Source organism: Nycticebus coucang, chromosome 6, assembly GCF_027406575.1.
Source record: "Nycticebus coucang isolate mNycCou1 chromosome 6, mNycCou1.pri, whole genome shotgun sequence".
In the NCBI taxonomy this organism is placed as follows: Eukaryota; Metazoa; Chordata; class Mammalia; order Primates; family Lorisidae; genus Nycticebus; species Nycticebus coucang.
This window is the reverse complement of record NC_069785.1, coordinates 51,863,499-51,883,892: the sequence shown is the minus strand read 5'-3', so window position 1 is coordinate 51,883,892 and position 20,394 is coordinate 51,863,499. Positions and strand designations below refer to the sequence as shown.

At 37.7% G+C, this 20,394-nt stretch overlaps 1 protein-coding gene across 3 annotated transcripts in view; it reads left to right on the top strand.

The window, feature by feature from the left end:
• The window catches only part of ATP8B4 (ATPase phospholipid transporting 8B4 (putative)), a 285,374-nt gene that overhangs the window by 195,566 nt on the left and 69,414 nt on the right, over positions 1–20,394 (top strand). For all 3 annotated transcript variants that reach the window (XM_053596147.1, XM_053596146.1, XM_053596148.1), the window contains 2 exons: positions 13,979–14,144; positions 16,107–16,295. In XM_053596147.1, coding sequence (XP_053452122.1) covers positions 13,979–14,144; positions 16,107–16,295 — 355 coding nt within the window. The remainder of the gene's footprint in view (positions 1–13,978; positions 14,145–16,106; positions 16,296–20,394) is intronic.

Sequence of the window (20,394 nt, the reverse complement as noted above, 5' to 3'; positions counted from 1 at the left end):
CCAGGCCAATATCTTCCAGTGTTTTTCCTATGCTTTCTTGGAGGATTTTTATTGTTTCATGCCTTAAATTTAAGTCCTTTATCCATCTTGAATCAATTTTTGTGAGTGGGGAAAGGTGTGGGTCCAGTTTCAGTCTTTTACATGTAGACATCCAGTTCTCCCAACACCATTTATTGAATAGGGAGTCTTTCCCCCAAGGTAAGTTCTTGTTTGGTTTATCAAAGATTAGGTGGTTGTAAGATGTTAGTTTCATTTCTTGGTGTTCAATTCGATTCCAAGTGTCTATGTCTCTGTTTTTGTGCCAGTACCATGCTGTCTTGAGCACTATGGCTTTGTAGTACAGACTAAAATCTGGTATGCTGATGCCCCCAGCTTTATTTTTGTTACTAAGAACTGCCTTAGCTATACGGGGTTTTTTCCGGTTCCATACAAAACGCAGAATCATTTTTTCCAAATCTTGAAAGTACGATGTAGGTACTTTGATAGGAATGGCATTGAATAGGTAGATAGCTTTGGAAAGTATAGACATTTTAACAATGTTGATTCTTCCCATCCATGAGCATGGTATGTTCTTCCATTTGTTAATATCCTCTGCTATTTCCTTTCTGAGGATTTCACAGTTTTCTTTATAGAGGTCCTTCACCTCCTTCGTTAGGTATATTCCTAGGTATTTCATTTTCTTTGAAACTATGGTGAAGGGAGTTGTGTCCTTAATTAGCTTCTCATCTTGACTGTTATTGGTGTATACAAAGGCTACTGACTTGTGGACATTGATTTTATATCCTGAAACATTACTGTATTTTTTGATGACTTCTAGGAGTCTTGTGGTTGAGTCTTTGGGGTTCTCTAAGTATAAGATCATGTCATCAGCAAAGAGGGAGAGTTTGACCTCCTCTGCTCCCATTTGAATTCCCTTTATTTCCTTGTCTTGCCTAATTGTATTGGCTAGAACTTCCAGCACTACGTTGAATAGTAAAGGTGACAGAGGACAACCTTGTCTGGTTCCAGTTCTAAGAGGAAAAGCTTTGAGTTTTACTCCATTCAGTAAAATATTGGCTGTGGGTTTGTCATAGATAGCTTCAATCAGTTTTAGAAATGTGCCACCTATGCCTATACTCTTCAGAGTTCTAATTAGAAAAGGATGCTGGATTTTATCAAATGCTTTTTCTGCATCTATTGAGAGGATCATGTAATCTTTATTTTTGCCTCTGTTAATATGGTGGATAACGTTTATGGACTTGCGTATGTTAAACCAGCCTTGCATCCCTGGGATGAAGCCTACTTGATCATGATGAATGACTTTTTTGATGATAAGCTGTAATCTATTGGCTAGGATTTTGTTGAGAATTTTTGCGTCTATGTTCATGAGTGAGATTGGTCTGAAATTCTCCTTTTTGTTTGGGTCTTTTCCTTGTTTTGGTATCAGGGTGATGTTTGCTTCATAGAATGTGTTGGGGAAGATTCCTTCTTCCTCAGTTTTTTGGAATAATTTCTGCAGTACAGGAATAAGCTCTTCCTTGAAGGTTTGATAGAATTCTGGAGTGAAGCCATCTGGACCAGGGCATTTTTTAGTTGGAAGCTTTTTAATTGTTTCTTTGATCTCAGTGCTTGAAATTGGTCTGTTCAGGAGGTCTATTTCATCCTGACTAAGTCTAGGGAGAGGGTGTGATTCCAAATATTGATCCATTTCCTTCACATTGTCAAATTTCTGGGCATAGAGTTTCTGGTAGTATTCAGAGATGATCTCTTGTATCTCTGTGGGATCAGTTGTTATTTCCCCTTTATCATTTCTGATTGAGGTTACTAGAGATTTTACTTTTCTATTTCTAGTTAGTCTGGCCAATGGTTTATCTATTTTTTTATTTTATTTTATTTTTCTTTTTATTGTTGGGGATTCATTGAGGGTACAATAAGCCAGGTTACACTGATTGCAATTGTTAGGTAAAGTCCCTCTTGCAATCATGTCTTTCCCCCATAAAGTGTGACACACACCAAGGCCCTACCCCCCTCCCTCCATCCCTCTTTCTGCTTCCCCCCCCATAACCTTAATTGTCATTAATTGTCCTCATATCAAAATTTTTCAAAAAACCAACTCCTTGTTTCATTAATTTTCTGAATGATTCTTTTGTTTTCAATTTCATTGATCTCTGATTTGATTTTGGATATTTCTTTTCTTCTACTGAGTTTAGGCTTAGATTGTTCTTCCTTTTCCAATTCCATAAGATCTCTTGTGAGATTTTGATGTGCTCTCTTTCTGTTTTTCGAATGTAGGCATCTAAAGCGATGAATTTTCCTCTCAAAACTGCTTTTGCAGTACCCCACAGGTTTTGGTAGCTTGTGTCTTCATTGTTGTTATGCTCAAGGAAGTTAATGATTTCCTGTTTTATTTCTTCCTTCACCCATCTGTTATTCAACAGAAGATTGTTTAATTTCCATGCCTTTGGGTGGGCTTGAGCATTTTTGTTAGAGTTGAGTTCCACCTTTAGTGCCTTATGGTCTGAAAAGATACAAGGTAAAATTTCAATTCTTTTGATTCTGTTGATATTTGTTTTGTGTCCCAGGATATGATCAATTTTGGAGAATGTTCCATGGGGTGATGAGAAGAATGTATATTCTTTATCTTTGGGGTGGAGTGTTCTATATTCGTCTATCAAGCATAGTTGTTCTAGGGTCTCATTTAAATCTCTTACATCTTTGTTTAATTTCTGTTTAGAGGATCTGTCCAGCTCTGTAAGAGGTGTGTTAAAGTCCCCTGTTATGATGGTATTATCAGATATCATATTGCTCAGACTGAGTAAGGTCTGCTTCAAGAATCTGAGAGCATTTAAATTGGGTGCATAAATATTTAGAATGGAAATGTCTTCTTGTTGTAGTTTTCCCTTGACCAATAGAAAGTGACCATCTTTGTCTTTTTTGACTTTAGTTGCTTTAAATCCACATGTATCTGAAAATAAGATTGCAACTCCTCTTTTCTTCTGAATTCCATTTGCCTGAAAAATTGTCTTCCAACCCTTGACTCGGAGCTTTAATTTGTCTTTTGAAGCCAGGTGTGTTTCTTGCAGACAGCAAATGGATGGCTTTTGTTTTTTAATCCAGTCAACCAATCTATGTCTCTTCAGTGGGGAATTCAAGCCATTAACATTTATTGAGATAATTGATAAGTGTGGTAGTATTCTATTCGTCTTATTTGGAGAGAGTCCATTGCTTAGTTTTATCTTTTGCATCAGTGTGGAGGTTAGGTTCTGTCCTTTGATTTCTGAGTTCTTACTTTGCTGCTGATCCATTGTGGTGGTCAGTGTGCAGAACAGGTTGAAGTATTTCCTGTAGAGCTGGTCTTGTTGTGGCGAATTTCCTCAATGTTTGTATATCCGTAAATGATTTGATTTCTCCGTCAATTTTGAAGCTTAGCTTAGCGGGGTACAGAATTCTGGGCTGAAAATTGTTCTGTTTAAGTAAATTAAAGGTAGATGACCATTGTCTTCTTGCTTGGAAAGTTTCATTAGAGAAGTCTGCGGTAACTCTGATGGATTTGCCCCTGTAGGTCAACTGGCGCTTACTCCTGGCAGCTTGCAGAATCTTTTCTTTTGTCTTGACTTTGGACAGGTTCATCACAATGTGTCTTGGAGAAGCTTGGTTAGCGTTGAGGCGACCTGGGGTCCGATATCCCTCTGAAAGCAGTGTGTCAGACTCTTTGGTGATGTTTGGGAAATTTTCTTTTATAATATTCTCTAGTATGTCTTCCATTCCTCTGGGGCATTCTTCTTCCCCTTCTGGAATTCCTATAACTCGTATGTTGGAACGCTTCATAAAGTCCCATAATTCTGACAGTGAACGTTCTGCTTTCTCTCTCTTCTTTTCTTCCTCTTTTACTGTCTGAGTTATCTCAAGAACTTTGTCTTCTACCTCTGAAATTCTTTCTTCTGCATGGTCTAACCTGTTGCTGATACTTTCCATTGTATCTTTAAGTTCCCTAATTGACTGTTTCAGTTCCTTCAGCTCTGCTATATCCTTTTTATATTCTTCATATCGTTCATCTCTTATTTGATTCTGTTTTTGGATTTCCTTTTGGTTATTTTCCACTTTATTAGCAATTTCCTTCATTGTTTCCATCATTTCTTTCATTGTTTTCAACATGTGTATTCTAAATTCCCTTTCTGTCATTCCTAACATTTCTATACTGGTGGAATCATCTGCAGTAGCTACCTCATGGTCCCTTGGTGGGGTTGTTCTAGACTGGTTCTTCATGTTACCTGGAGTTTTCTGCTGATTCTTCCTCATGAGTGATTTCTTTTATCTGTTTCCTTGCCCTAATTTTCCTTTCACTTCCTCTTGGTCTTTAAGTTCTTGTGCCTGTGGACTAAGGGTTACAGGACCAGAAGGGTGGGAAGGTTGAAGAGCAAAAAAAGGGGATGAAAGAAAGGAGGACCGAGTGATAAGCAAAAAAGAAAGATAGAGAAAGGAGAGGGGGTGGGTATAAGGAATATTGACAAAAAGAAGAGAGGCACAGAAAAAGGGAGACAGGGCAATATAGGTGTACAGTAGGGTACTTTGACACAACCTTAAAAAACCCCACCTTCTGGGGGTGCCCAGTTGCGTGGTTCCCTTGAGGTCAGCAGCTCTTTGCTAACCTGATCACAGTACCCCACCTCCACCAAGTAGACAGGAAAGACAAAAATGCTATAAATCAAACCAAAACAAGCAAACAGAAAACTTTACAGGATAAAATTGGCTGGAAAAACCAAATAATAGCGGTAGAAACACTAACAAAAATGAAGTTCTAATTATTGAAATAGGCAACAATGGGAAATTATAATTAAACTAGAAAAATTGAGAAAGAAAAAGGATCTGTATGGAAAAGGTTAAACTTAAAAAACAAAACAACAATCAACAACATCAAAATAAACAAAAAAAAACAACCAAACCAAAAATAAATAAATAAATAAAAAACACAGCCAAAAACAAAGCAGTATGTATGTGTTATTGAATATTGTCTGGGCAACATGTGGTCTTCTGGGGTGTGAGATGTTTATTACAGTTCTGATATGACTGGAGGCTGCTAGTTTCTCAGACCCCAGCAGGTAGACACCCTAAATCTCTCTTCAGCCCACTTAAAAGGCACTTTGAACTTGTTCACTTACTGAGCAGAAGCTTTCCCAGGGGAAGTGCTTGTCACTGGAATCACTGCTGAAGTGGCTATCCACTGACCCTGTGTGCCAAAACTGGTCTCTCTCTGCCCCCGATGGTTAGGGCTGCAAGGCGGCTTAGACCCCGCCCTTAGGCTACTTGGTCACTGCGTTACCAGCTCCCACCCAATTCTAGCTCTGCGACCCTGAGGGCAGAGCTTGCCGGGTAAGATCGCTCAGAATGGCTGCCTGTGACCCAGAGCCAGACACTGTTAGCTCCGTCTGGCTCAGCGGCTCAGACTGGGGCCCTAGACAACGGCCAAAATTCTCCACACTCCCCCTCAGGTTCTCCCCAAGGTAGTTCAGCTGAGTGCCAAGTCCAAAGACACCAAAACAGTTCACAGGTAAGGCCTTTCTGGTTTGCAGTCTCGCTGCTACTGAACTTACAGTTGCAGGCGGGTTTAGACGGATTGAACACACGCGACCACTTGCCGGTTTTCCACTGTTTTAGTCCTCCTCTTGGGGTCCAGAAGTCTCTCGCTGACTCCCTGTATCCTCTCAGGGGTGATGATAGGCAGATCCCACTAGCCAGATATGCCTGGAGTCCTATCTCCCCAGACTCATGGTGCCCAGATGCAAGGAAGCTGTTACTCGGCTGCCATTTTGCTCCGCCTCCTGGTCATTGACTTTTAATGTCCTAAAACAAAATAACTTTCAACCCAGGATCCAGTATCCAGTTAAACTGAGCTTCATTTATGACAGAGAAATTAAATACTTTAATGACATTCACATGTTGAAGAAATTTGCCATGACTAAACCAGCTCTCCAGGATATTCTCAGACCTCCATGAAGACCAGAGTAATCCTCTACGACAAAAGTAAACCCACCCAGGTAATTTTGATCAAATTCCAACTTCCACAGTCACAAAAGGATTAAAAATGTCCACCAGACTGCAAAAGGCTTATCAATATTCTCAATTAATGTGAATAGTTTAAATTGTCCTCTAAAGTGGCACAGGTTGGCTGACTGCATACAAAAACTCAAGCCGGATATCTGCTGCATACAAGAATCACATCTTACATTAAAAGACAAATATAGACTCAAGGTGAAGGGATGGTCATCTGTATTCCAGGCAAATAGAAAGCAGAAAAAAGCAGGTGTTGCTATCCTATTCACAGATGCAATAGGCTTTAAAGCAACTGAAATAAGGAAGGATGAGGATGGACACTTCATATTTGCTAAAGTTAATACTCAATATAATGAGATTTCAATTATTAATATTTATGCACCCAACCAGAATGCACTTGAATTTATAAGAGAAACTCTAACAGACATGAGCAACTTGATTTCCTCCAGTTCCATAGTAGTTGGAGATTTTCACACCCCTTTAGCAGTGCTGGATAGATCCTCCAGAAAGAAACTAAGCAAAGAAATTTTAGATTTAAACTTAATCATTCAACATCTGGACTTAACAGACATCTACAGAACATTTCATCCCAACAAAACTGAATACACATTCTTCTCATCAGCCCATGAAATATACTCCAAAATCAACCATATCCTAGGCCACAAATCTAATCTCAGCAAATTTAAAAAAAATAGAAATTATTCCTTGCATCTTCCAGACCACCATGGAATAAAAGTTGAACTCAATAACAACAGGAACCTGCATACCCATATAAAAACATGGAATGTAAACAACCTTATGCTGAGGGATAGATGGGTTATAGACGAGATAAGAAGGAAATCACCAAATTTTTGGAACAAAACAACAATGAAGACATGAACTATCAGAACCTCTGGGATACTGCAAACACAGTCCTAAGAGGGAAATTTATAGCACTGCAAGTCTTCCTCAAGAAAACGGAAAGAGAGGAAGTTAATAACTTAATGGGACATCTCAAGCAACTGGAGAAGGAAAAACACTCCAACCCCAAACGCAGTAGAAGAAAAGAAATAACCAAAATCAGAGCAGAATTAAATGAAATTGAAAACAAAACAATTATACAACAGATCAATAAATCCAAAAGTTAGTTTTTTGAAAAGATCAATAAAATAGACAAACCTTTGGCCAACCTAACCAGGAAAAAAAGAGTAAAATCTCTAATTTCATCAATCAGAAATGGTAACGATGAAATAACAACAGACGCCTCAGAAATTGAAAAAATCCTTAACGAATACTACAAGAAACTCTACTCTCAGAAATATGAAAATCTGAAAGAAATTGACCAATATCTGGAAGTACGCCACCTACCAAGACTTAGCTAGAATGAAGTGGAAATGTTGAACAGGCCTATATCAAGTCCTGAAATAGCATCAACTATACAAAATCTCTCTAAAAAGAAAAGCCCAGGACCAGATGACTTTACATCAGAATTCTACCAAACCTTTAAAGAAGAACTAGTACCTATATTAATAAACCTCTTCCAAAATATAGAAAAAGAAGGAAAATTACCCAAAACATTCTATGAAGCAAACATCACCTGATCCCTAAACCAGGGAAAGACCCAACAAGAAAAGAAAATTATAGACCAATGTCACTAAGGAATATTGATGCTAAATACTCAATAAGATCCTAACAAACAGAATCCAACAATACATCAAAAAATTTATACACCATGACGAAGTGGGATTTATCCCAGTGTCTCAAGGCTGGTTCAATATACATAAATCTATAAATATGATTCAGCACATAAACAAACTAAAAAATAAGGACCATATGATTCTTTCAATTGATGCAGAAAAAGCTTTTGATAATATCCAGCATCCCTTCATGATCAGAACACTTAAGAAAATTGGTATAGAAGGGACATTTCTTAAACTAATAGAGGCCATCTACAGCAAACTCACAGCCAATATTGAATGGAGTTAAATTGAAATCATTTCCACTTAGATCAGGAACCAGGCAAGGTTGCCCATTGTCTCCATTGCTCTTTCACATTGTAATGGAAGTTTTAGCCATTGCAATTAGGGACAAAAAGGTGATCAATGGTATCCACATAGGGTCAGAAGAGATGAAACTTTCTCTCTTCGCAGAAGATATGATCATGTATCTGGAAAACACTAGGGATTCTACTACAAAACTTTTAGAAGTGATCAAGGAATACAGCAATGTCTCAGGCTACAAAATCAACACCTGTAAATCTGTAGCCTTTATGTACACCAACAATAACCAAGCCGAATAGACAGTCAAGGACTCTATTCCTTTCCCAGTAGTGTCAAAGAAGATGAAATATTTGGGAGTATACCTAAAAAAGGATGTGAAAGATCTCTAGAAAGAGAACTATGAAACTTTAAGAAAAGAAATAGCTGAAGATGTTAACAAATGGAAAAACATACCATGCTCATGGCTGGGAAGAATCAACATTGTTGAAATGTCTATACTACCCAAAGCAATATATAATTTTAATCTAATTCCTATTAAAGCTCCATTGTCATATTTTAAAGATCTTGAAAAAATAATACTTCCTTTTATATGGAATCAGAAAAAACCTCAAATAGCCAAAACATTACTCAGCAATAAAAACACAGCAGGAGAAATCACGCTACCAGACCTGAGACTGTACTATAAATCGATAGTGATCAAACAGCATGGTATTGTCGCAAAAACAGAGAAGTGGATGTCTGGAACAGAATAGAGAACCAAGAGATGAATTCAGCTACTTACCGTCATTTGATCTTTGACAAGCCAATTAAAAACATTCAGTGGGGAAAAGATTCCCTATTTAACAAATGGTGCTGGGTAAACTGGCTGACAACCTGTGGAAGATTGAAACTGGACCCACACCTTTCATCATTAACTAAGATAAACTCTCACTGGATAAAAGATTTAAACTTAAGACATGAAACTATAAAAATACTTGAAGAAAGAGCAGGGAAAACTCTTGAAGGAATCAGCCTGGTGAATATTTTATGAGGAGGACTCCCCAGGCAATTGAAGCAGTATCAAAAATACACTACTTGGACCTGATCAAACTAAAGAGCTTCTGCACAGCCAAGAACATAGTAAGCAAAGCAAGCAGACAGCCCTCAAAATGGGAGAAAGTATTTGCAGGTTACACCTCCGATAAAGGTCTAATAACCAGAATCCACAGAGAACTCAAATGTATTAGCAAGAAAAGAACATGTGATCCCATTTCAGGCTGGGCAAGGGACTTGAAGAGAAACTTCTCTAAAGAAGACAGATGCACGATCTACAAACACATGAAAAACAGATCATCATCCTTTATCATCAGAGAAATGCAAATCAAAACTACTTTGATATATCACCTAACCCCAGTAAGAGTAGCCCACATAACAAAATCCCAAAACCAGAGATGTTAGAGTGGATGTGGAGAAAAGGGCACACTTCTACACTGCTGGTGGGAATGCACACTAATACATTCCTTCTGGAAGGATGTTTGGAGAATACTTAGAGACCTCAAAACAGACCTGCCATTTGATCCTATACTTCCTTTACTAGGTTTATACCCAGAATATTAAAAATCACAATATAACAAAGAGATCTGTACCAGAGTGTTTATTGCAGCCCAATTCATAATTGCTAAGTCATGGAAGAAGCCCAAATGCCCATTGACCCACGGTAGGACTAGCAAATTGTGGTACATGTATACCATGGAATATTATGCCACATTAAAGAAAGATGGAGACTTTCCCTCTTTCATGTTTACATGGATGGAGCTGGAACCTATTCTTCTTAGTAAAGTATCTCAGGAATGGAAGAAAACGTATCCATGTACTCATCCCTACTATGAAGCTAAATTATAGCTTTCACATGAAGGCTATAACCCAAGTATAGCACAAGACTATGGGGAAAGGGCCAAGGAAGGGGAAGGGAGGGGGGAGGTTAAGGTGTAGGGAGGGTAATGTGTGGGGCCACACCTACGGTGCATCTTAGAATGGGTACAAGGTGAAACTTACTAAAGGCAGAATACAAATGTCTACATACAATAACTAAGAAAATGCCATGAAGGCTACGTTGAATAGTTTGATGAGAATATTTCAGATTGTATATGAAACCAGCACATTGTACCCCTTGATTGCACCAATGTACACAGCTAAGATTTAACAATAAAAATAAATAAATAAATAAATTAAAAACTAATAAAAAACAAACGAACAAACAAAAAAAGTCAAACCTTAAGATGAGGGCAGAGATTTTTATCTACCTTATTCATTTCTAAATACCTGTTACCTAGAAAAATGCTTGATATGTTATAGTCACACAATGTATGTTTTCTGAATGAATAAATGTAAACATTGACTAAAAGTGCCTTCTTAAATTTTGTGCACTATATCTGTCTCTTGAATTATCTAGCCTTGGCCTTGCTGAGAGTAACAGAAAGTCTGCAGGCATAGTCAATTCTTCTCCCCAATGAAGGGTCTTCAGTATAGACATAGGGAAAATTTTCTGAATAGAATAGATGATTGTGGTGTTTGTGTCCTAACAAAAAGTATTGTATATTCTGTTAGTTAGGGCTTGTCATCAAAAGGACCACTTTTCTTCCCATTCACTCTAAAGTGAAACATGGAAGTTAGTGAGTCCTGCCAACATAAAGGCTTCAGTCAATTTCAGTGTTAAAGACACACAAGCCATAGTAAGTCACCACACATTATGAAAACTTCTGTGACAAAATGTGAGAAATAGATGCCAAAATGCATGAAACAATATGACCTGAGAACATTTTAAAAATAAAATAGAGCTTACCAACAGCAATTACAAAATTCTAACATCAGCACACAGATTTGGGAAATTATGACATCCAGAAATAAAATAAGAACAAGATGCTCTGGAAAGAACACACAGGAGAAAAAGAAAAAAGATCCTGTAAATTAAAAAAAAAAAAAATATATATATATGTATATGATGTCCATATATTTGATATGCAATTTAAAATTGAAATTTCATGGACACCAACTTTACGGGCACCTTATATAACATAACAAAAATTCTATAGAAGGGTTAGAAGATTAAGAGACTCTCCTAGAAAGTAGAATCAAAGGAAGTAGTCAGAACATCAGCAAATAAAGATAAAATAAAGGGCCAACTGGCAGATCCAAAATCTTGCTAAGACAATTTCCAAGAAAAAAGAACAGAAAAAAATGAAGAGGAAAGAATTATATAAGAAATATCATGAGATAATTTCCCTGAGTCTTCTAACTGAAAGAGCCCTCTGAGTCACTCAGAAACAATAAACGAAATAAGACCAATACTTGTAAAGTTACAGAACACTAAGGATAAAGAGAGGAGCTCAAAAATTCTAGATGAAAGAAGTAGGCCAAAGAATGAACAAAGATTGAGAGTCAACACTGGCATCAGATTTATCGTCAGCAACACTGGATGCTCAAGGACAGTGGAGTGATCCTCTCAAATGGTTCTAAACCTAAAATTCTATGTTATGTCAAACCGTGAGGCAAGTGTCAGGGCAGAATGAAGACATTTTCAATCAGAAAGGCTCAGAGCTTTTACCTCCTGTGATCGTTTCCTTATGAAGTCAATTGATATGCTCCAGCAAAACAAGGGAATCAACTAAGACAGGAGCTGATGTGGGATGAGGAAAAGTGATGACAGCCCAGGAGAATAATTAAGGTGAATCCCAGAATGCAGCTGAGTAGCAGACCTGACAAGCAATCAATCAGCTTGGAGTGGCCTAGACCATTAAGGCCCATATAGTAAAACGCGCTTCTTGCCTCTGCTGTGAAGTGTATTTCAAAGACAAACTTATGTACATACCATTTATTGCTTCTGACCTTTTGGAATCAATCCTCAAACCAGAGAAAAGGATTTAGCTTTGGATACAGAACAGAAAAGTGTTTTCTTTTCTGAAAGTGTTTTAAACCTCTGCATGAAATAGAAAAATACTAATGATAGTTTAGAGGAGGAAACAAGGAGGAGAAGAGGAGGTGAGCTTTGGGTAGTAATATCATCTTACCAGTTAGGGTGTGTTTGTAATTGATGAACTCAAAACAAAACAGGCTTTAGGTTACTTAAAGTTATAGACATAGCCAGTGAGGAAATTAAAACTATGGATATATCTATGTTGTTAGAAGGGGAAAAGGAAAGTGCAGAAGTAGAGTAAATGAATTAAACTCTTCATCTAACTGTGGAAGAAAGTTTGTAGATAAGATACAATACTTAATAAATTCAGAAATGGTGGTATAAGTGCATAATTTAAAGTAACAGAATTAACCATCTGATGTACCTTCTGAACAAGGTTGAGAATGGTTTTCTCTGGGCAGTGGGGCTGGGGCTGTGGTATGGGGTGGTGTGAGGGGTCTGTTCTTCTACTTGATAAGCCTTAGTATACTAATTGATTTTATAACCATCTCCATGTATTGCTTTGACTGCAAATATCAAAAGTACTTTAAGGCTCGGCACCTGTAGCTCAAGCGGCTAGGGCGCCAGCCACATACACCAGAGTTGGCAGGTTCGAATCCAGCCTGGGCCTGCCAAACAACAATGACAACTACAATAAAAAAAAAAAGGTGGGCATTGTGGTAGGCACCTGTAGTCCCAGCTACTTGGGAGGCTGAGGCAAGAGAATTGCTTAAGTGCAGGAGTTGGAGGTTGCTGTGAGCTGTGATGCCATGGCACTCTACCCAGGGCAACAGCTTGAGGCTCTGTCTCAAAAAAAAAAAAGTACTTTAAAAATAAAACTAGTATACAGTAATCACTTTATAAAAGGTAGCCATTATTAAATTTAGCGAGTGGGCAGGGAGAAGAATCAAGAATAACATTATAGAGTTATTATGGCAAACTATTCAAAGCATGGATTTTTGGCTCAGTTTGAGTCCTGGATACAGGACTGGATACCAATTAGAGGTATCTGCCATGTCTTATAAGGTGGCCTTGGCAATGCTCAGATTCTCATCTGTGAAGTAGGGATAACAATATTTATTATACTATACATGATTAGGAAGATTATGTGTAATGATTCATATAAAGCTGCTAGCATGGTATCTGGCCCATTGTAAACATAATAATATTTCTTATTTTTATTCAGTATTATTAATTTTAGAATAAATCTGGTTTTAAGAAATAATGAATGTACATTTGGCTCCATTTTTACTGCAGGTATTAGCAAGCTATGTGACTTGGAACGTATCACTTAAATTACTCACACTATTGTTTCTCTCTTAAAAAGTAGTTGCAATAGCATCTGCTTTTTTAACTTTAGAATAAACTGCAAAAATTAATGAAGTCTTTAAGTATAACAATTCTATAAATAATCCTAAGGGAGGCAATGTGGGCTGTGCAGCTAATGAGCTTATGTGCAAGTATTCAGAGCAGAAAATTCTGTAGGCTCACTCATGAAATAGAAGTTCAAAATCCCTTATCCAAAATTTAGGAGCCAGATATGTTTAGAAATTCAGAATTTTCTGCTTGTAGAAAGATAATATGATACATCTGACATTATATTATGTACTATCTCCAGAGATCTGAGAAAGTATCTCAGAAAGGCTTTAAAAAGCCTATAGTTAGACACATACCATCCCAGGTCAGATAGTGCTGCTAAAAAGCCTTTAAGTCAGGTTAGGTTTTGCCATCAAGTAGGTTTTGAGAAAAACTTTCTGTTTTCTGGGGGCTTTGTTTGTATTGTTTATTTACAAACAAGCATTTGTGGATCTTACAGCCATCCGAGATTTTTCTTCCCCATATATTTTTGGAAAGTTCATTGCTTTGGTGCATTACCACAACAGTAATGATGAAATAGCCATTTTAGTGCCAGACATTTGAGGCTGCAAACTAATACAACAACTAAAAATACTCAGAGGAAGTATTTTTGAATGTTAAAAGAGTATTGTTGGAATGAGATCTGTAGTTTGTTGTTGTTGTTAACATTGTTTTCCTACAGAAAAAAGAGCCTGTGGATATCTCAGTCAGATCTCAAGCAGATGGAACATTTCAGTTCTCTGACCAACATTTGATGGAGTCCATTAAGCTGGGCGATCCCAAAGTGCATGAGTTCCTTAGGTTACTTGCTCTCTGCCATACCGTAATGTCAGAAGAGAACAGTACAGGTACGTGAAAAATGTGTCTGAGTGGTGGCCATGTGTGTTGGTTTTGGTTTTGAACATCAAAATTGACAGTAAGTTTGAAGGATTTTCAAATTAAAGGTAGAACATTGCATAAGGGTTTTACCTGTGACTAGCTTTTCTTAGTATTTGTTTATATCCCAAATGTTACCACTATGAAATTATATAGTAAGAAAAAAAGAAAAGAGCAACAGCTAGCTTTTGCCTTCAGGGCGTTTTCTGAACTAGGAGAACTTGCTCATTGGTTTCCAGCCTCTCTGGGGCTTGGATTAGAAACAGCACAGCTGAAGGTGTGCCCAAGGTAAAAAGTATAACAGAGGGGTAACCCCTCTAAACTGTGCCTTCTGAAGACTACTGTCATCAAAGCACCAAAATCATACTTTAAATAACTTGAAAAATACTGAGAAATAAACCAAATCTGGAGGCATCATGCTACCAGACTTCAGATTATACGACAAAGCTATGTGATCAAAACATCATAGTACTGCCACAAGAATAGAGATGTAGATATTTGGAATAGAATAGAGAACCTAGAGAGTAACCTAGTCACATATTTCTAAGTATATATTGGCTAGTTGAGGTTTTTTCTAATTCCATATAAAATGAAGTACTATTTTTTAAATTTTTTAAAGTATGATTTTTTTTTTCTTCCATCTGTATCCTTTATTTCAGTCTCTGACCTGAACAATTCTTGCTTTCTTTTCTGGTTCATGGATGTATTCAAGAATATTAAAATGCTTTTATAGTTGTTTCATAGCAGGATAAATGTTTTATAGTTGTTCCTGACACCTAGTCTACCCTGTTGCCAGAAGGAAAAGTTATTATATAATTTCATAGGTGGACCAAGTAATTGATTTGAGTTTTTTCCTTTTTTTAATTTTGAAAATTCATTCATACTTATATCAATCGAAACAATACAATACAAAAACTAATAAAGGCAAAGCTACTCATAGCTTCCCTGAATTCTAATCTCACCCTATAGGTGTGATCAGTGTTAACATTTGGTGTGTATTATTTTACCCTTTCTAATTGCTCATAGATATGTACAAGAATATATGCAGATAGGTAATGGTTTGTTCCTATACATTCTCACAAGAGAATTACAATTTATCTACTAATATGCAACTTCTTTTTTTTAATTTACTTTGGACATCACTATAAATCAGTAAATATGATTGTAGCTATGCCCACTTTTTCCCATTCATTTTTATATACTAACATGATATAATTTTATGTAGAAGGATTTGTTTTATACATGCTGTTTTAAAATTATATACCTTTTTTTCTCATTCTCCTTTTTATCTCCACTCTTGTCTTACCCCAATTCTACCATACTCATAATATCAGGTAATGAATATTAACATCCTGGTTTGATTCCTTATATTTTAAGATATTTCTTGTATGTATTCTTGTAAAATGATCATCAGTAGCAGACTGATGTATAATTTGAAGTTCCTGTTCCATCACTCTTTGGCTGTGTGATCTTTCCAAAATCATGTAACCTCTTTCAGTCATAAATTCTATCAGTATAAAATGAAAATAATAATTTTAATAATCCCTACCTCAAAGGCTTGCTCTGAGGAATATGCAAGTTAATACATATTAAAATGTTTCAGTTTGTGAAACATTATAGCACATCTCTAGTCACTGAAAATACAAGGTGTGGTCTCTGATCTAAGAAACTTTCAGCACAATGGAAAGACAGAAATGGATATTGTCCCATAAGATGCCAAGGGCTACCTTGATGACACACATGAAGTCCTATGGTGTCCCAGAGGACAGGTGCCTGGTTCAGCCCTTGGTGAGTAGAAAAGATCTGAGGATAAAAACGGTGTTTAGAGCTGAGGTGTGGGTTTTGTGTTGATGAATGAGTTGGAGTGGGTATTGAAATTCTATGAATTTTAGTTATTATTCTTAGTATTATATGTTTCTTTCTTTTTCTTTCAGGACAGCTGATTTACCAAGTTCAGTCACCCGATGAAGGGGCTCTAGTGAATGCTGCTAGAAATTTTGGGTTCATTTTTAAGTCTCGGACCCCAGAGACAATAACAATAGAAGAATTGGGAACACTAGTTACTTATCAATTGCTTGCCTTTTTGGACTTCAACAATATAAGAAAAAGGATGTCTGTTATAGGTATGGCTGGTAGCTGAGATTATTTTGGATCTTTTGATAGCATTGTGGTCATTCTGATGCCTTGAAAGATTCTCTTACTCTTGGCTATTTGCTAAGAGTTATGGTATTTTTGTAACTTTATGAACTCCTGTGTCCCTCAGCTTAGCTTCCACACTGTAGTAATATATAACTACCATTTAACAAGTGCTTATTATGTGCCCAGAACTGTCCTGAATGCTTTACATGAGTATTTGTAGCAATGACATAACAATAAACCCCTCCCCCCAAATTAAAGTAAATTAACAAATAGAAACCACAAAAACTGCTCTACATGAATTAACAGACTTAATTGTCACAACAATCATTGAAATATCTTTAAAATTGTCCCCCTTTAAAATAATTTCATATGCTGACACCAAGCTTTTTTATTTCCCTAAAATATAGACCTGATTTCACCATCCCTTAGTTAAAAAACATTGGTGGCTTCCCAAAATTTAAAGGATAAAGTCCTTAGTCATGATAAGCAAGATTATTTGCAATCTGATATGGGCCTGCTTTTCTTCTGCTTCCCCCCACTGTGAGCTGCAGCCTCATCGGACCTCACCAGTCCCAGGTACGCTGTGCACTTTTACACCCTTTGTACACGCTGCTCCCCCTGTCTGAAGCATGCCTTTCCCTCACTTCTCTTCTTGGAAATCTCCTACTCATCTGGTAATGTCCAAATCCAATGCCATCTTGTCACTCAGTTCTTTCTCATTTCTTTTGTGTTCCCCAGAGCCCCTTGTTCATAACACCGGTGTGATATCAGTCCCATGATACCATTACTGTCCCAGTCAGTGGACTGTGTGCCACCTGAGGACAGGTGCTATGCCTTTGTCTCTTAAACTGTCCAGGGCCAATCATGGAGCTAGGTTTTCTATAAATGTTTGTTAAGTAAAATTCAACCCACATTTTATGACTTATGAATATCCTGCTCAGCACATTAAATCAATTTCCAACTGTGGAAAACACATGTACATATGTAAAGGCAGGGTTTTTGGTCTCTAACTACTGGAAATTAGACCCCAGAGATTGTCTTAGCAGGTAAGAACCAAACAACATCTGAGGATGTTTATTTTTATTTCTTATGACAACAGAATGTAGTCAGTCATCAGTGCAACTAAGAGGCGCGTTTGCTACTCTGGGTGTGACCTCTACCAGCAAGAGCGATCTCCCGTGCACAGCCTCAGGGGAGGTGTTACTGATGCTGGTTTAGCCCAGAATGGGTTTCTCTTTGCTCTGAGGGTGTTGACAAAGATCTAAGATTTCTACACTGGGAGATGCTTGGCTTTTGCTCAGCATTGGTCACCATGACAGGCTGTGGAGAAATTGCAGCCTAACCGCAAACATCAGATGTTTGCTTTAATGGATCCCATATGAAGAAAGGTAATGCTTTACCACAGATTTCATGGAGGTTTGCTGGCTTTATTTCAGTTCTGTCTGTTTTTTAAGCAGGAGGAATTTGAGAGTGACTCCACTAGAGTAGAAAAGTCTCTGTTTGATAGCAAGGCAAGAAAACCCATCCCAGTCTCATGGCTGTCACTTGGGTTGGTCTGTGGGGACAACACCTTGATGTTCAGAGATTTGCTGTGCTTCCTGCTGCTGCCCCTCCTTCTTTTTTTGTTTTCCCTTCTTCCTCCCCTCCTCCTCCTTCTCCTCTTCTTCTTGTCCTCCTCCTCCTCCTCCTTTCTTTTTTTTGTTTTGTGGGGAGAGAGGCTGTCATTCATTGAATCATCAAGGTATAGTTTCAATACCTGTAGTACTTTCATTCTGGGGAAAGAGCCCTGATTTAAGCAGAGGAATCTGAATAAAAATTGATTTCTATATATAGAGAAACTTCAAAGATAGTTATAAATGGAGACAACTGTCAGATAATCACTAAAGAAGTATAAATTACAATTAGCTCTTTGAAAAGCCCTTCTAAGATAGTTAGATAAAGGGTCAACTCTAAGCTTTTTTTAGACATTGTCATAGCACAAATCACACTCCCATGTGACAGGCATTTCCTTGAGTGGTGTATGAGCAGCTGAGATATGACAAAGGACAATTATCTGTCATCCTTCACTGCGCTGCTATTGCATCTACTTAGAAGCTGTTTCTGACCTTTTCCTTTCTTCTAGGTCACAAGGCACAGTTGCTGCTTTTAATGAATTTTACGCAATTGTAATTCATTTTAATTAAACAAATATCTATTAAGTGCCTACTAAGTTCTAGAGAAGTGGTTCTCAACTTTCCTAATGCCATGGCCCTTTAATACAGTTCCTGTGGGTTGCGACCCACAGGTTGAGAACCACTGTTCTAGAGACTTGAAACGAAGGTAGCATGTGAAAAACTGAAAGATATTTTGCGGCCCTGCATCTAAGAGAGCATAGTGAAACAGGATAGAAAACAGACTGGAAAGGGAAGATCTTGATGAGCCCTCTACATGTTATGTTAAGCAGCAGTGCAAAAATGACTCTGGAATATACAGAAGAGTTTGGAGGGCCACAGGGGAGGGATGGGTAAAGCCAGTTAGGTTAACATGATTAACCTAAGTGATAGAGACATTCATAGCTTTGATTAGATGTATGGGTAGAGAAGGGGTAAGAACTATGAGTTTTGCCCAGATTTACAGTTTGGGAGACTGAGTGGATGTTGAAGCTGATTACTGAGACTGGGGATATCGGGGGAACAGCTAATTACTGGAGGAAGGTAATGTGTTCAGTATGAGTTTGAAGTACCTGGGCACATCCAAGAGATGTTTAGTTGGTAGTTAGATGTACAAGTCAGAGGGAGTGCTGGAGATGGATTGGGTACAAGATGTACATTTGAGAGCAATCAGTCTGTTCATGGAAACTGAAGCTGGAGACATGGATGCAGTTGTCCAGGGAGAGTATGAAGGATGGAAGGAGAAAAAGACCCTTAGTAAGTCTCTGAAGAACACCAACATTTAAAGGACAAGCAATGCGAGAAGATTCTTTAACCTAAAAAATATGACCTCTGTCCAGCCTCTGGCCACACCTTATTTTCCATTTAAAACTGTATGTTCTTCTAAATTTATTTTAAAAAAGGGTAACTTCTGAGAAGACTGAGAAGCCTTTGAGCAGAAATGACCAGAAGCCTTGGATGAAAAGAGTTATAAAATTTGCTGAGCTGCTGAGGGAAATGTTTAGTGCATGAACTTAACCAGGATTCTATTATATTGGATTTGCACAAATTTAAAGCAATGGATGCTGGTTAAGAGAAAGCTTCAGGATGGAAAATATTTATTGAATCAGAAAATTGTACAGCTGGAAAGGACTTCTGAAGTTAGATTGATTAAACATCTCCTTTTTATTTGTAGAAATGGAGACATAGAGATGGTAAAGGACTTGCACAGATTGCAATGAGTTTTCCCCCTTCCCCCCCCCCAATGTGGGCAATTAGAGCTAAAGTAAGTTCAAGAAAAACTTTATGAGTTCTAGCAATTAGGAAAGCTGAATAAGACAAGACCTAGACAAAGCCGAGGACCAAAAAGCTAAAAAGCTTCCAGGGTGCATTAAATCTGTGCAAGCCAGGAATAGGAAACTAGAATAGATTGTGTTGACTAAGGATGGTTAAAGGTTAAAGGGGAAAGTAACTTATGGTATTTTTTTTTTTTTTTGAGACAGACTCTCAAGCTTTCCACCCTGGGTGGAGTGCCATGGCGTCACAGCTCACAGCAACCTCAAATTCTTGGGCTTAAGCAATTCTCTTGCCTCAGCCTCCCAAGTAGCTGGGATTACAGGCGTCCTCCATAACGGCCGGCTATTTTTTTTGGTTGCAGTTGTCATTGTTGCTGAGCTGGCCCAGGCTGGGTTCAAACCCACCACCCTCGGTACATATGGCTGGCACAGTAACCACTGTGCTACGGGCACTGAGCTGGAAAGTAACTTATTGTGTTTTGGTATTTATATTAAAAAAAAATAAAGCTGTAAATTTCATATCCCATTACATTAATAGAAAATACTTATGCTCATCTGTTTTGAGGCATTCTATATTTAGAGAAAAGGCATAATTGAAAGGAAAGCACTCAAATGATGAACCTTGGGAGGGCTAGAGTGTTCTGACCATGAAGTTGTGA